The 18106-nt window shown below is 50.5% G+C and overlaps 1 protein-coding gene across 1 annotated transcript in view; it reads right to left on the reverse strand.

The window, feature by feature from the left end:
- The window catches only part of LOC137413152 (obscurin-like protein 1), a 135967-nt gene that overhangs the window by 105918 nt on the left and 11943 nt on the right, over nucleotides 1-18106 (reverse strand). The window contains exon 3 of the mRNA XM_078782520.1: nucleotides 17070-17339. Coding sequence (XP_078638646.1) covers nucleotides 17070-17339 — 270 coding nt within the window. The remainder of the gene's footprint in view (nucleotides 1-17069; nucleotides 17340-18106) is intronic.

The following is an 18106-nucleotide window of genomic DNA, read 5'->3' on the forward strand; positions in this document are numbered from 1 at the left end:
TTATATTATATCACCTTTATCTGTCAATATTGTTGAAATGAAGATCAAATAGCTGTATGTTGAAATATGTTGAAAAAGTCAAAACTTTACATGGGGTGTACTTACTTTTTCACGTGACTGTAGCTATTTGGGTGATGAATATGCTAACAGATCGCTGTCTCCATCGATCTTGCCAAGGCCGTAACAGCTATTGGCTCAAAATCCTTTTAACTGTTGATTTGGTAGTTTTTACAATGAAGGAAACATTAAGAATGCTGTTAAAAGTTTATTTTGTGATTTATTGGAGTTATGTTGTTTGGAATGAAAAAAGTGATATCGAGTTCAAGTGAATGATGACATGCCGTGATGGTTTCTACTTTCTGAACGTGAACTTCACGGATCGCCATATGCAGATTCGCCACGGTCCCACGATCGATCGATGTTTCTATATGTAAACGTACCCGTTTGTTTGTGAACGGGTACGTTTTTCATGGAAGTCCTTCACGAACTTCCTGTCCTTGTCTGACGTACGACTGAAGGTGCTACACGAATGTGGAATTTATTGGTTTCATGCTTTAGCATTCGCCGTATTTGCATTGCCTGTTTGCTTCTGGCCTCCCACCTGTGCGTAGCATGGGTATCTCCCTAGTTCTATGAATACCATCTAGTTTTAACTTGTGATCAGACCATGCATGGCACCATAATATGTTAGATCAGGTCATTCAAACAATCAGACCGTAGCTCACAATTCTAGATTCCTTATAATAAAATGTACTTCCGTAAGGGTGTCGGGGGCAGGGGGGGGGGGGGAGGAGGGGGAAGGGAGGGCAATATCACAGGTCACAAAACCCTTTGGTGTGGGGGATATTGTTTCGTAATAACATTAATATTATGCTATTATCATAAGTGTTATTATTACTTTTGTTATTAGAAGCAGCCTTGGAAAAATTCCATGAAAGCAGCAGGAAGGGTTGTGGAATTAACCCTTGTGAGGTATCATGTATATAGACCACAGTAGATCTATGATCAGGTGTGATAGTCGACGCGATAAGCAGAGATGGCCTCAAGGATGTCCGGATTCCTCTGTAGTTTTCAGTTTATCGTTGAACAGCATTAGTATCTGTTTAAAATAGTAATCATACGTGTTTGTGGTTTATATTGTTACAGACACGACTTTGATGTTAAGGTGGGCCGAGCGGAATGGCCGCCGTGTCCGCACAAATTACCCGATTGTACTCGAACGTCGACGAAGCCGCGCTACGCTGGCTCAATAGGAAAGAGAAGACACCCGGCTGGGTTATAATGACACAATACGACACCAGGGGTTCAGTTCTCAAGACCTCCGGAGGAGGTTATATTAAGGCGGAAGGTTAGATTACAGGGACGAGAGGTACATCATAGGAAGACAGGCACTTAGACACAACCTTATATTATTCCCGACAGACCACAGAGAAACAGGACAAAAACTGACTCACACGGGGATTGATGACAAGGAAAGCGGGTATTCGATGGCCAGCACAAGGTGCACCTTGTGCTCAGGGACAGGATGGCGCGGCCCAAAAGATGCAGGAGGTCTCTCAGCGCTCGAGGTGGCGTCTTGTCGTCTCAAGCTGGGGGCGCATCTGACGTCACGTCCGGCAAGCGGCTGCGTATATCCGGCGGGGAGTGACACGCCCTCGGCTCGTTAGCTCCGCCTCGTGGAATCGGCACGTTGCCTCTCATTGGGTGCGTGCGGGGGGGGTTACTGGCTCCGCCCCTGACGAGGAGCTGACAGCCAGCCCCTTCGGGGTAACCCCGTGGAGCGCATGGTCTGGAGCTAATCGAGCCGGTGTGAGGACGCATCCTCCCCCGCTCCGCCGCCATCTCCTCTGTTGTTGTTGTAATTGTTGTTGTAGTTGTAGTTGTTATTGTTGTTGCTGTAGTAGTTGTTGTTGTTGTTGTAGCTGTAGTAGTTGTTGTTGTTGTTGTTGTTTGGGGAAGAAGATGGGAGGAGGTATGGGAAGGTCCTAAACTCACTACTGGTGCCATATAATCACATTCTGGTGCAACGAAGAGTCATAATTAATGGAAACGAGGCCTTAACTGACATAGATTAAGAATAACTAGGAAGATGTCCGAAAGTTGGCTACGTGTGGTGCGGTGGACCTGGGCACGACATTTAATGGGGGAATAAGGGGAAGGTCGGCTCTACTGATTGTTATTTACATGCAATGGGACTAGGGAATGGGGGATTGGGGAAAGTTGGGGAGTATTGGAGAAAATAGGGGAATATTTACAAGCGGATATGGAGGCCAAATTCCATATTCGCAACATTGCACCCTTCTCTACCCTCGGGGCGTCCCGACCCGATAAATTTTTACCTACTTTAGTGTGGCACGCAATGTAGTTCCCTCTACTATTAACTCTACCCTGAGTGCGACAGTTTTACAGATATTCACAAATGAGTAAATATGTCCCCCTGCGACGTTGCACCCTTCTCCTCACAGAAACACACCCACAGGATAACCGAATCCGGAAAGAATTCTCAAACTAAACATACAGCCGGTAGGGAGCATTATTTACAAGATTACGCTGATATCTACACTACGATCCAGGACCTGTTTTTGGAGGAACACATGCAGATGTTATGCATAGAGAGAGCGCGCTTGCCAACATCGATACACCAACCCACGAGTGCTCTGTGGCCGACGGCCTTTAATAACGTGCAGAGCACCCTTTCCCAGCATCAAAAGCACCACCCCACCACCAATCGGTGCAGTCACCATTGTTCATTGGAATAAAAATAAATGCGACAACCCCTAACCCTGCAGGTGTCTCTTGCTCTTCGTGTGGCCTTCAGTGGTGTTAACTATTAGTGGTTCACCTGTATGGCAGAGGTGCCACGTTGATCCATAGGTCCATCCCCGGGTGGTGCTTGGCCGCAAACGAACTGCGGTCCATTGTGGGTGGCCACAAACATTGCGGTCCATATGGTGTATCGATCCAGGCAGCCAACAGCGAAAGTGCAGGCCCACAACTGCGTAGCCAGCACCTCTCTCTCCTCTCTCTCTACCCCAAAGCCAGATCCTCGGAGGTGGGAGACAAAAGAAGAAACAAGTGAGTAAGGTGGTAAGGGCGCAAAAGTGCACGCAATATAAGGTAATGCACACTGGGGGCACATGGGAACCAGGTGAGACAGGTACGTTCCTATCGTACGCCCCCCCCCCCCACCAGGTAACCTACATGGCCCCTCCCTTACCCCTTACTGTATCCACAAAACACAACACTACCCATAAACATCTACTTTACAAATCAACAAACATCCCTACTGTCTTCCCCGTTCCTCCCATAAACCAAATTCGTCTTCTCTCCCTCCTAACCAATCAAATTTGCCATTTTCAACTCAACATCATAATTTGCCATCTCCAACTCAACATCATAATTTGCTATCACCAATTCATCATCAGTCCCTCCTAGGGAGGGAGAGATGGAATCACCCCAATGTCTCATCCACGTCGTGATGCGTCTCACAAATCCACACAGCGATTCATCTCCTGCAACAAAACAAAGAAAACACAGGTGTGGAGTCATCATCATCACCACAGGTAAGTGGCTGCGTATGGTGCGACAGGTTCATCAATCCTAACTATTTCCTAAATGACTTTAACAACTTTACACTACCCGGGGTCTTTCTCCGGCCAACCCATTGGCCCTCTTACACTATGGGTTCTAAAAACCAATTCCCATTGGCCAAACTGTGGTGCTCTTCAATTTGGGGTCTCACTCCCCCGATTCATCTCCCGGTGCCCTCGTACAATTTCTGGGCTGTGGCGTGTACCTCTCCCAGTGGGTCTACCCACCTGCACCCCTCCACCACTGCAGTTGCCTCCGAGCTTACCTGCTCCTTACCCTAACCTAACTACCAGGGGAAGGCCCTCTGGCTCTCTCCCCACTCCGTGCCCTCTCTGGCACTGGGCTGCCCGATCCACACCCGGGATCCTCAGGCACCCACTCACAACTACCGGCTCCCAGAGCCCACCTGCGGCCTCACCTGGCCGACATCCTCACAGTGGTGGAGTGCCCAACCAACTACACACACTAACAGGCTACACGCCCAGCCATTTCCACAACACTAATGCACCCATTCACAACACCATTCTGCAACCGCACCACAAATGCCAATATCCAACCATAATTTACCTGCTCCCTCTACCTAACACTTACACTACCCGCCCCGGGTACTCGTGAAAGGGGGTCCACTCTTCCCCCATCCACACCTTCGCACCATGCACACCACTCCGTACCACTTACTCCAACTCTCTCCACACACCTGTACTTGCACACCTGTGCTCTCACACCTGGTGCCACCTGCACCCTTCTCTCCCCAAGCGCATTCGCGCTGATCCACACACTCACTACTCATACACTGCTCCACACACCTGCCCAGTTGCACACCTGCGCAATCACACCTGTTCAATTCTCACAAACACACGGCATCATCTCAGCTAACTACTCCCTTCTGAAACTTGCGCTTCCCAGTCGTCCCTTTAAACTATTGCGCTCCCTCGTCATTATAATCCACACTAATCTACCTGCGTCCCCACTACAGGTATCAGTCACTAACTAATCTTAACGTTACCTAATGTCAATCTTCGCTAGATCCCTACACACCATATCCTAACCCACCCGGGCTAGTTTTCACTGCCATACACCCCATAATCTAGTGCTCCTTTGCCCCCCCTTGTGAGGGATGGTGGATTTGCCATCCCACCACATCGGGGGTCTCTCACTACCAATTTTGCACATCAAATTTCAACAAATCAAAAATTTGCCAATCACTACCCATCATCTGCCAATCACTACTGCCAATCCCTTGCCAATCCCTTGCCAATCATCAAATTTTGTTTTTCTCTAATTTTGGGTCCAAAACACTAACCTCATCACCCAGTCTACTCACTACTACCTCTCGGTGCGCCAATCCCTGTCCAAAGCCCGGCTTCGTAAAGCCAAGCAATGGATGCTGGTTGTTTTGTGCCAGCGGGTGGATGCGTCCGGCATTCGGGGCAGGGACGGGGGCTTACCCGGGCCGAGATCCCACGCATCACCTCGGCGTGGAGCCATCCAATGTCCCGATCTCGACCTGCCGGCACGTCTCAACAAAACGTGGTCGCCATAACGACCCTTCCTATCGGGCTGCCAGCTCCGCCTAGTGGAGCCTGGACGCGGCCGTTCAAAGCGAGGCCCGGCACGGATCGCGCACGGCGGTCCTTTCGAACCCGCCGTGGCTCGGATCCCCGCTGGTTCTCGCGGCACGCGAAACCCGGCACGCACCGAGGGCCCGCTTCGGCTAAAAGTCGACCTAACCTTTAACCCGGTCACCGTCGATGCTTCACCTGCTTGCTTACACCCCGCAGCCCGTTCCTTGCTCACACCTCCAGCCGTTTCCATGCTCCTTGTACCGTTCCTTACACACCCAGGCACACCCATTCCACTCACAGCCTTGGTCACACACCTGACCACCGAACACTTTGGCACACATCCGTTGGTAGCACACCACACCAACACACCTCTTCGCGCCCCCTCCTCTGTGACAATCACAGGTGTGCCCTCATTCGCACACCCATCCACGTGCCTCACCACCAACTCCAGCGTGCATTCCCACTCACGCTCTACCATTCCAGGTGTGCATCCTTCCATCCCAGGTGTACATCCTCGCTCACCTGTCACAACTAACTCACGCTCCATGTCACTCTCACTACTTTCACCTCCATTCCTGACAGCGCACTCACCCTTACTCTTGACAGCGCACTCTTTCCCCATGCACCTGTCCGTCACACACCTTTCTCGCGCACACTCTCCCGTTACACCCTCTGTAACACTCACCACAGGTGGACACTCTTCCTTACTTCTGACAGCGCACTCTTTCCTCATGCACCTGTCGGTCACACCCCTTTCTCGCGCACACTCTCCCGTTACACCCTCTGTAACACTCACCACAGGTGGACACTCTTCCTTACTTCTGACAGCGCACTCTTTCCTCATGCACCTGTCGGTCACACCCCTTTCTCGCGCACACTCTCCCGTTACACCCTCTGTAACACTCACCACAGGTGGACACTCTTCCTTACTTCTGACAGCGCACTCTTTCCTCATGCACCTGTCCGTCACACACCTTTCTCGCGCACACTCCTGCGCACACTCTCCCGTCACACCCTCTGCAACACTCACCACACCGCGCTTCCACGTGCTCCCTCGCACACACGCTACGACCGACTCACTCTCGCCAGCACCCTCACTACTCCTTGGCACGCACTTTTTCCTCACACACCCCAGAGTCGGACTTTCTCGCACACCTCCTCTTTCGCACACCAGACCTGTCGCACACTTCACCAACGGCCTCTCACGAACACCCGGGTCCATCTCGACCCCCAAGCTCCTTAAATCCCCTGGCGCATCATACGCACGACCATATTGGTCACCACTTACACCGGGTCCTCTTCCTCTTCGCTTCTCCTCCATCACCTGCGAATCCCTCATCCGGTTAACGAGCACATCACGATCCAAACACAGACTTTGGACCAATTCTTTTATCTCCTCTTTTATCTCTTTCTTATCCCCTCTCCGTCGCTTCTTAATTTCGCTCATCCCTTCTTCCACTTCTTCTAATTTGTGCTTCACCTCTTTTATTCCCCGGTACGTCTCCTCAAGCTCGTCCTCCAAGGCTACCTTGACCGTTTCCATGTGCGTCCTCACCTGCCGGTCCTTCGTCTCCATTACCTCTATCACTTCGTCCAACCTCGTTGTCAGTCCCTCACGTACCATCTGACATTCCCTCTTCGTCGCTACCAAGTCATCTTTTAGTTCTTTCTGTGTCGCCTTTAAACCTCCTAATACCGCAGTGTTCCTTTGAACCTGCTCCACTAACTCCGTCTGTCCCACCGTCAGCTGCTCCACCTCCTGCGTCAGGTCCTCTATGCCCCCTTGTAACTTTACAGTCCCCTTTCTCACCTCTTTCTCCATGCGCTCCTTACAGTGCCTCACCTCCTCGCGCACTCCTCCGACCTCCTCACTCACTCCTCTTCTGATCTCCTCTCCCATCACTTGCATCTCCTGCCCAGATGCCACCCTCATCTGCTCCATTTCCTCCCTGTGAGCATCCAGTTTGGTTTCTACCCCCATTCTGACCCCCTCTATCTGCTGCTCCATTTGTTTAACTTCCCTTTCCGCTTGGTCCCTCATGTCCCTCAATTTGCCTTCCATACTGTTTTCTAACCCCTCTAACCCTTTTTGCATCCCTTCCATTTGATTCTCTTGAGCGGCCATTCTGTTTTCTACCCCCGTTAACCCATGTTTCACTCCCTCTATCTGATTCTCTTGAGCGGCCATTCTGTTTTCTACCCCCGTTAACCCATTCTTTACTTCTTTTATCCCGTTGTCTAACTCCTCAAAATTATTGTCTAACTTCCCAATTTTCTTGTCTAACTCCTCAAAATTATTGTCTAACTTCTCAATTTTCTTGTCTAACTCCTCAAAATTATTGTCTAACTTCTCACTGGTACCCCTCGCTTCGTCCCTCATTACCCCCATTTGGCCCTCCAATCGCTCACCCAATCGCTCATTATTAGCCCTCGTTTCCTCCCTCATTTTCTCGCTATTCTGGGCCATAAGGGCCTTCATTTGTATGAAAAAAAGGCCCCAATCCATCGGGGGCGCTGCCACGGTCGCTGGCGCGGTGATCAGCGAGGCGCCATTTTGCGCGCCCGCTTCTTCGTGCGTGACGGCGCTATTTTGCGAACCTGCCGCCCTCACTGCTTCGCTCTCCTCCTGTCCCTCATTTTGGTCCTGGATCGACCCTACCTCACTCTCCCCTACCGGACCCCAGCCGTCTTGATCCGCCATAGCGCGACTTGCAAAATTCGAGTTTCGTAAAACAAACAAATTTCGGCCGCTCCAAATTTTGACCAAATTTTTTTTTTTTTCCTCTATTCGTTTTTTTTTTTTTCAAAATTTGGTCGGGCCTCGAATTTCACTCCCGACACCAATTGTTACAGACACGACTTTGATGTTAAGGTGGGCCGAGCGGAATGGCCGCCGTGTCCGCACAAATTACCCGATTGTACTCGAACGTCGACGAAGCCGCGCTACGCTGGCTCAATAGGAAAGAGAAGACACCCGGCTGGGTTATAATGACACAATACGACACCAGGGGTTCAGTTCTCAAGACCTCCGGAGGAGGTTATATTAAGGCGGAAGGTTAGATTACAGGGACGAGAGGTACATCATAGGAAGACAGGCACTTAGACACAACCTTATATTATTCCCGACAGACCACAGAGAAACAGGACAAAAACTGACTCACACGGGGATTGATGACAAGGAAAGCGGGTATTCGATGGCCAGCACAAGGTGCACCTTGTGCTCAGGGACAGGATGGCGCGGCCCAAAAGATGCAGGAGGTCTCTCAGCGCTCGAGGTGGCGTCTTGTCGTCTCAAGCTGGGGGCGCATCTGACGTCACGTCCGGCAAGCGGCTGCGTATATCCGGCGGGGAGTGACACGCCCTCGGCTCGTTAGCTCCGCCTCGTGGAATCGGCACGTTGCCTCTCATTGGGTGCGTGCGGGGGGGGTTACTGGCTCCGCCCCTGACGAGGAGCTGACAGCCAGCCCCTTCGGGGTAACCCCGTGGAGCGCATGGTCTGGAGCTAATCGAGCCGGTGTGAGGACGCATCCTCCCCCGCTCCGCCGCCATCTCCTCTGTTGTTGTTGTAATTGTTGTTGTAGTTGTAGTTGTTATTGTTGTTGCTGTAGTAGTTGTTGTTGTTGTTGTAGCTGTAGTAGTTGTTGTTGTTGTTGTTGTTTGGGGAAGAAGATGGGAGGAGGTATGGGAAGGTCCTAAACTCACTACTGGTGCCATATAATCACATTCTGGTGCAACGAAGAGTCATAATTAATGGAAACGAGGCCTTAACTGACATAGATTAAGAATAACTAGGAAGATGTCCGAAAGTTGGCTACGTGTGGTGCGGTGGACCTGGGCACGACATTTAATGGGGGAATAAGGGGAAGGTCGGCTCTACTGATTGTTATTTACATGCAATGGGACTAGGGAATGGGGGATTGGGGAAAGTTGGGGAGTATTGGAGAAAATAGGGGAATATTTACAAGCGGATATGGAGGCCAAATTCCATATTCGCAACATTGCACCCTTCTCTACCCTCGGGGCGTCCCGACCCGATAAATTTTTACCTACTTTAGTGTGGCACGCAATGTAGTTCCCTCTACTATTAACTCTACCCTGAGTGCGACAGTTTTACAGATATTCACAAATGAGTAAATATGTCCCCCTGCGACGTTGCACCCTTCTCCTCACAGAAACACACCCACAGGATAACCGAATCCGGAAAGAATTCTCAAACTAAACATACAGCCGGTAGGGAGCATTATTTACAAGATTACGCTGATATCTACACTACGATCCAGGACCTGTTTTTGGAGGAACACATGCAGATGTTATGCATAGAGAGAGCGCGCTTGCCAACATCGATACACCAACCCACGAGTGCTCTGTGGCCGACGGCCTTTAATAACGTGCAGAGCACCCTTTCCCAGCATCAAAAGCACCACCCCACCACCAATCGGTGCAGTCACCATTGTTCATTGGAATAAAAATAAATGCGACAACCCCTAACCCTGCAGGTGTCTCTTGCTCTTCGTGTGGCCTTCAGTGGTGTTAACTATTAGTGGTTCACCTGTATGGCAGAGGTGCCACGTTGATCCATAGGTCCATCCCCGGGTGGTGCTTGGCCGCAAACGAACTGCGGTCCATTGTGGGTGGCCACAAACATTGCGGTCCATATGGTGTATCGATCCAGGCAGCCAACAGCGAAAGTGCAGGCCCACAACTGCGTAGCCAGCACCTCTCTCTCCTCTCTCTCTACCCCAAAGCCAGATCCTCGGAGGTGGGAGACAAAAGAAGAAACAAGTGAGTAAGGTGGTAAGGGCGCAAAAGTGCACGCAATATAAGGTAATGCACACTGGGGGCACATGGGAACCAGGTGAGACAGGTACGTTCCTATCGTACGCCCCCCCCCCCCACCAGGTAACCTACATGGCCCCTCCCTTACCCCTTACTGTATCCACAAAACACAACACTACCCATAAACATCTACTTTACAAATCAACAAACATCCCTACTGTCTTCCCCGTTCCTCCCATAAACCAAATTCGTCTTCTCTCCCTCCTAACCAATCAAATTTGCCATTTTCAACTCAACATCATAATTTGCCATCTCCAACTCAACATCATAATTTGCTATCACCAATTCATCATCAGTCCCTCCTAGGGAGGGAGAGATGGAATCACCCCAATGTCTCATCCACGTCGTGATGCGTCTCACAAATCCACACAGCGATTCATCTCCTGCAACAAAACAAAGAAAACACAGGTGTGGAGTCATCATCATCACCACAGGTAAGTGGCTGCGTATGGTGCGACAGGTTCATCAATCCTAACTATTTCCTAAATGACTTTAACAACTTTACACTACCCGGGGTCTTTCTCCGGCCAACCCATTGGCCCTCTTACACTATGGGTTCTAAAAACCAATTCCCATTGGCCAAACTGTGGTGCTCTTCAATTTGGGGTCTCACTCCCCCGATTCATCTCCCGGTGCCCTCGTACAATTTCTGGGCTGTGGCGTGTACCTCTCCCAGTGGGTCTACCCACCTGCACCCCTCCACCACTGCAGTTGCCTCCGAGCTTACCTGCTCCTTACCCTAACCTAACTACCAGGGGAAGGCCCTCTGGCTCTCTCCCCACTCCGTGCCCTCTCTGGCACTGGGCTGCCCGATCCACACCCGGGATCCTCAGGCACCCACTCACAACTACCGGCTCCCAGAGCCCACCTGCGGCCTCACCTGGCCGACATCCTCACAGTGGTGGAGTGCCCAACCAACTACACACACTAACAGGCTACACGCCCAGCCATTTCCACAACACTAATGCACCCATTCACAACACCATTCTGCAACCGCACCACAAATGCCAATATCCAACCATAATTTACCTGCTCCCTCTACCTAACACTTACACTACCCGCCCCGGGTACTCGTGAAAGGGGGTCCACTCTTCCCCCATCCACACCTTCGCACCATGCACACCACTCCGTACCACTTACTCCAACTCTCTCCACACACCTGTACTTGCACACCTGTGCTCTCACACCTGGTGCCACCTGCACCCTTCTCTCCCCAAGCGCATTCGCGCTGATCCACACACTCACTACTCATACACTGCTCCACACACCTGCCCAGTTGCACACCTGCGCAATCACACCTGTTCAATTCTCACAAACACACGGCATCATCTCAGCTAACTACTCCCTTCTGAAACTTGCGCTTCCCAGTCGTCCCTTTAAACTATTGCGCTCCCTCGTCATTATAATCCACACTAATCTACCTGCGTCCCCACTACAGGTATCAGTCACTAACTAATCTTAACGTTACCTAATGTCAATCTTCGCTAGATCCCTACACACCATATCCTAACCCACCCGGGCTAGTTTTCACTGCCATACACCCCATAATCTAGTGCTCCTTTGCCCCCCCTTGTGAGGGATGGTGGATTTGCCATCCCACCACATCGGGGGTCTCTCACTACCAATTTTGCACATCAAATTTCAACAAATCAAAAATTTGCCAATCACTACCCATCATCTGCCAATCACTACTGCCAATCCCTTGCCAATCCCTTGCCAATCATCAAATTTTGTTTTTCTCTAATTTTGGGTCCAAAACACTAACCTCATCACCCAGTCTACTCACTACTACCTCTCGGTGCGCCAATCCCTGTCCAAAGCCCGGCTTCGTAAAGCCAAGCAATGGATGCTGGTTGTTTTGTGCCAGCGGGTGGATGCGTCCGGCATTCGGGGCAGGGACGGGGGCTTACCCGGGCCGAGATCCCACGCATCACCTCGGCGTGGAGCCATCCAATGTCCCGATCTCGACCTGCCGGCACGTCTCAACAAAACGTGGTCGCCATAACGACCCTTCCTATCGGGCTGCCAGCTCCGCCTAGTGGAGCCTGGACGCGGCCGTTCAAAGCGAGGCCCGGCACGGATCGCGCACGGCGGTCCTTTCGAACCCGCCGTGGCTCGGATCCCCGCTGGTTCTCGCGGCACGCGAAACCCGGCACGCACCGAGGGCCCGCTTCGGCTAAAAGTCGACCTAACCTTTAACCCGGTCACCGTCGATGCTTCACCTGCTTGCTTACACCCCGCAGCCCGTTCCTTGCTCACACCTCCAGCCGTTTCCATGCTCCTTGTACCGTTCCTTACACACCCAGGCACACCCATTCCACTCACAGCCTTGGTCACACACCTGACCACCGAACACTTTGGCACACATCCGTTGGTAGCACACCACACCAACACACCTCTTCGCGCCCCCTCCTCTGTGACAATCACAGGTGTGCCCTCATTCGCACACCCATCCACGTGCCTCACCACCAACTCCAGCGTGCATTCCCACTCACGCTCTACCATTCCAGGTGTGCATCCTTCCATCCCAGGTGTACATCCTCGCTCACCTGTCACAACTAACTCACGCTCCATGTCACTCTCACTACTTTCACCTCCATTCCTGACAGCGCACTCACCCTTACTCTTGACAGCGCACTCTTTCCCCATGCACCTGTCCGTCACACACCTTTCTCGCGCACACTCTCCCGTTACACCCTCTGTAACACTCACCACAGGTGGACACTCTTCCTTACTTCTGACAGCGCACTCTTTCCTCATGCACCTGTCGGTCACACCCCTTTCTCGCGCACACTCTCCCGTTACACCCTCTGTAACACTCACCACAGGTGGACACTCTTCCTTACTTCTGACAGCGCACTCTTTCCTCATGCACCTGTCGGTCACACCCCTTTCTCGCGCACACTCTCCCGTTACACCCTCTGTAACACTCACCACAGGTGGACACTCTTCCTTACTTCTGACAGCGCACTCTTTCCTCATGCACCTGTCCGTCACACACCTTTCTCGCGCACACTCCTGCGCACACTCTCCCGTCACACCCTCTGCAACACTCACCACACCGCGCTTCCACGTGCTCCCTCGCACACACGCTACGACCGACTCACTCTCGCCAGCACCCTCACTACTCCTTGGCACGCACTTTTTCCTCACACACCCCAGAGTCGGACTTTCTCGCACACCTCCTCTTTCGCACACCAGACCTGTCGCACACTTCACCAACGGCCTCTCACGAACACCCGGGTCCATCTCGACCCCCAAGCTCCTTAAATCCCCTGGCGCATCATACGCACGACCATATTGGTCACCACTTACACCGGGTCCTCTTCCTCTTCGCTTCTCCTCCATCACCTGCGAATCCCTCATCCGGTTAACGAGCACATCACGATCCAAACACAGACTTTGGACCAATTCTTTTATCTCCTCTTTTATCTCTTTCTTATCCCCTCTCCGTCGCTTCTTAATTTCGCTCATCCCTTCTTCCACTTCTTCTAATTTGTGCTTCACCTCTTTTATTCCCCGGTACGTCTCCTCAAGCTCGTCCTCCAAGGCTACCTTGACCGTTTCCATGTGCGTCCTCACCTGCCGGTCCTTCGTCTCCATTACCTCTATCACTTCGTCCAACCTCGTTGTCAGTCCCTCACGTACCATCTGACATTCCCTCTTCGTCGCTACCAAGTCATCTTTTAGTTCTTTCTGTGTCGCCTTTAAACCTCCTAATACCGCAGTGTTCCTTTGAACCTGCTCCACTAACTCCGTCTGTCCCACCGTCAGCTGCTCCACCTCCTGCGTCAGGTCCTCTATGCCCCCTTGTAACTTTACAGTCCCCTTTCTCACCTCTTTCTCCATGCGCTCCTTACAGTGCCTCACCTCCTCGCGCACTCCTCCGACCTCCTCACTCACTCCTCTTCTGATCTCCTCTCCCATCACTTGCATCTCCTGCCCAGATGCCACCCTCATCTGCTCCATTTCCTCCCTGTGAGCATCCAGTTTGGTTTCTACCCCCATTCTGACCCCCTCTATCTGCTGCTCCATTTGTTTAACTTCCCTTTCCGCTTGGTCCCTCATGTCCCTCAATTTGCCTTCCATACTGTTTTCTAACCCCTCTAACCCTTTTTGCATCCCTTCCATTTGATTCTCTTGAGCGGCCATTCTGTTTTCTACCCCCGTTAACCCATGTTTCACTCCCTCTATCTGATTCTCTTGAGCGGCCATTCTGTTTTCTACCCCCGTTAACCCATTCTTTACTTCTTTTATCCCGTTGTCTAACTCCTCAAAATTATTGTCTAACTTCCCAATTTTCTTGTCTAACTCCTCAAAATTATTGTCTAACTTCTCAATTTTCTTGTCTAACTCCTCAAAATTATTGTCTAACTTCTCACTGGTACCCCTCGCTTCGTCCCTCATTACCCCCATTTGGCCCTCCAATCGCTCACCCAATCGCTCATTATTAGCCCTCGTTTCCTCCCTCATTTTCTCGCTATTCTGGGCCATAAGGGCCTTCATTTGTATGAAAAAAAGGCCCCAATCCATCGGGGGCGCTGCCACGGTCGCTGGCGCGGTGATCAGCGAGGCGCCATTTTGCGCGCCCGCTTCTTCGTGCGTGACGGCGCTATTTTGCGAACCTGCCGCCCTCACTGCTTCGCTCTCCTCCTGTCCCTCATTTTGGTCCTGGATCGACCCTACCTCACTCTCCCCTACCGGACCCCAGCCGTCTTGATCCGCCATAGCGCGACTTGCAAAATTCGAGTTTCGTAAAACAAACAAATTTCGGCCGCTCCAAATTTTGACCAAATTTTTTTTTTTTTCCTCTATTCGTTTTTTTTTTTTTCAAAATTTGGTCGGGCCTCGAATTTCACTCCCGACACCAATTGTTACAGACACGACTTTGATGTTAAGGTGGGCCGAGCGGAATGGCCGCCGTGTCCGCACAAATTACCCGATTGTACTCGAACGTCGACGAAGCCGCGCTACGCTGGCTCAATAGGAAAGAGAAGACACCCGGCTGGGTTATAATGACACAATACGACACCAGGGGTTCAGTTCTCAAGACCTCCGGAGGAGGTTATATTAAGGCGGAAGGTTAGATTACAGGGACGAGAGGTACATCATAGGAAGACAGGCACTTAGACACAACCTTATATTATTCCCGACAGACCACAGAGAAACAGGACAAAAACTGACTCACACGGGGATTGATGACAAGGAAAGCGGGTATTCGATGGCCAGCACAAGGTGCACCTTGTGCTCAGGGACAGGATGGCGCGGCCCAAAAGATGCAGGAGGTCTCTCAGCGCTCGAGGTGGCGTCTTGTCGTCTCAAGCTGGGGGCGCATCTGACGTCACGTCCGGCAAGCGGCTGCGTATATCCGGCGGGGAGTGACACGCCCTCGGCTCGTTAGCTCCGCCTCGTGGAATCGGCACGTTGCCTCTCATTGGGTGCGTGCGGGGGGGGTTACTGGCTCCGCCCCTGACGAGGAGCTGACAGCCAGCCCCTTCGGGGTAACCCCGTGGAGCGCATGGTCTGGAGCTAATCGAGCCGGTGTGAGGACGCATCCTCCCCCGCTCCGCCGCCATCTCCTCTGTTGTTGTTGTAATTGTTGTTGTAGTTGTAGTTGTTATTGTTGTTGCTGTAGTAGTTGTTGTTGTTGTTGTAGCTGTAGTAGTTGTTGTTGTTGTTGTTGTTTGGGGAAGAAGATGGGAGGAGGTATGGGAAGGTCCTAAACTCACTACTGGTGCCATATAATCACATTCTGGTGCAACGAAGAGTCATAATTAATGGAAACGAGGCCTTAACTGACATAGATTAAGAATAACTAGGAAGATGTCCGAAAGTTGGCTACGTGTGGTGCGGTGGACCTGGGCACGACATTTAATGGGGGAATAAGGGGAAGGTCGGCTCTACTGATTGTTATTTACATGCAATGGGACTAGGGAATGGGGGATTGGGGAAAGTTGGGGAGTATTGGAGAAAATAGGGGAATATTTACAAGCGGATATGGAGGCCAAATTCCATATTCGCAACAATATATTATATTTTTCCTTCTGGCAAAGGTTTTCCATGACACAGCAAGATAATCGATTTATAAACGTTCCTCTTGGGGAAGGGGTATATTATTAGTATTAATATTGCTTTCTAATAACATTAATTACCTCCGTCATGAAAGGTGGATGGAGGTTATGTTTTCACCCCTGTCTGTCTGTTTCTTTGTGAACAGGATATCTCAAAAAGTTGTGGACGGATGCAGACGAAGTTTGGCAGAGATGTGGCATATGTGACAAGGACGAAATGATTAGATTTTGGTGAAGATCCGGATCCGGATCCGGCTACTAGAATTTTTTAAAGTTTCTTTCTTCACCATTTAGAGATTGGGCCAAAAATGATACATAGCAGGATATCTCAAAAAGTTGTGGATGGATGATTTTGATTAAATGTGATTCTGTATTGTGATTTTCTGGTCTACTCTGTGATACAAAATGTAAACTGTTCACCTGGTGGAGGTATGCTCTCTACTGAGTGCCGTTCTAGTATTATCATGTGTGTTGTTATTACTTTTGTTATTTAAAGGCCCCTTGGAAAAACGCCATGATAAGCTATTTTAATATGGCTATACACCTTATCACGCAATACCCTTGGAGGGGAAAATCCCCTTTAGATGGTGGAGCAGGTGGAGGGAGGGGGTTTAATCACTGCTACCTACATCCGTCGTATAACCACACCCCCTCCCCCCCCCCCCCCCCCCATGTCTCCCTGTCACGTTTGGTTGAGATTGGATAAGTAACGACTGAATGTATCTCGGACAGACAGACAGACCGATACCAAATTGTGTATTTTAATTGTGATTATTGTTCAGGACCAATGTCTAAGTGTTGATTTGATAATGTATGGTTCATTAATCAGATGCTGCGTACTCTTTCTTGGAGGCTGATGGTGGGTGGTATCTTACACCGATCTTATTCTATTACCCCTTAACAACAACATAAAACACAGTATGCTCTTCTTGAGCTCCAGAACATACAATGTGCTATTGGTAGTTTTGACAGTGGAAGTAAACTTTGAATGTTAACTGGACTGTACCTTTCACAGAGAGCTCAGATACCGTGCGGCTTCCATCATCTAGCTCATACACATAGATTCCATCATCGTCTGGCTGCACGTCACGAATGATGAGTCGACGGAGTGTTCCCAGCTCCTCCATTAGGAACCGACTGCCAGGTTGGAGCAGCTCTCCATCTCTGTACCATCCACGGCCCAATGCACCAAAGGGAATTTGGCACATCAGAGTGGCTTTGCCTCGTTCACGTGCTTCTGCATCTCTCAGCTTCTCTGGAAACCTGCTATCCGGTTCTGGGAACATCAGAAACGTGGCAAATTGCATTACTGATAACTTAATTGGGTAATATCTAGAACGTTTTAATATGATTAACACGTTTTAATATGATTTCAGAATCATTGGAATCTCCTGCGTTGAAGTTAACTCCGAGGGCCTTTCACTCACTCACCGCAGGCAGGTTGGTGGTCTTTCTGTCTTCTACCGACTCCTCTCCGGCCTTGCCCCCCCCCCCCCAGCTCTCTCTGGGCCCTGTCCCCCAAATATTCCTGCAGGTCGCACAAGATCTGCCAGCAACCCTCTTATGGTTAAACTGCCAAAATCAAGACTCTCTGCTCACCTTCACTCCTTCATTCCTCTTTTCTCCCACCTCTGGAACAAACTCCCTCACTCTCTTCAATCCCACTCCTCCCTCCAGGTCTTTAAAACAGCTGTTCACCACCATCTCTTATCTTCCCCCATCCAAAACCTTGATCTTTTCTACCCCCGTTATTCACCCCAGATCCACTTTTTTGAAATACCGACTTCTTTCCTGGAAGTCCTTGTGTTTTTACCTCTCCCCCCCCCACCCCTCCTTCCCATGCCTCCTCCCCCCAAGCCCTCTCCCTCCCACAGATCTCCCGATGTCCCTGCTCTCCATCTTGTTCTCCCACTCCCTTTATCATGTTTTATGTTTTATGTGTCGGTTTGTCTTTTTGTGATCAATGTTAGCTTTTACACAAGCTTCGATGTTGTTTCCAAAAAAAAAAAAAAAAACACTTGCCAAAATCAATAGATATTGTGA

This window comes from Myxine glutinosa, chromosome 7 (assembly GCF_964187855.1).
Source record: "Myxine glutinosa chromosome 7, kmMyxGlut1.1, whole genome shotgun sequence".
NCBI classification, from domain to species: domain Eukaryota; kingdom Metazoa; phylum Chordata; class Myxini; order Myxiniformes; family Myxinidae; genus Myxine; species Myxine glutinosa.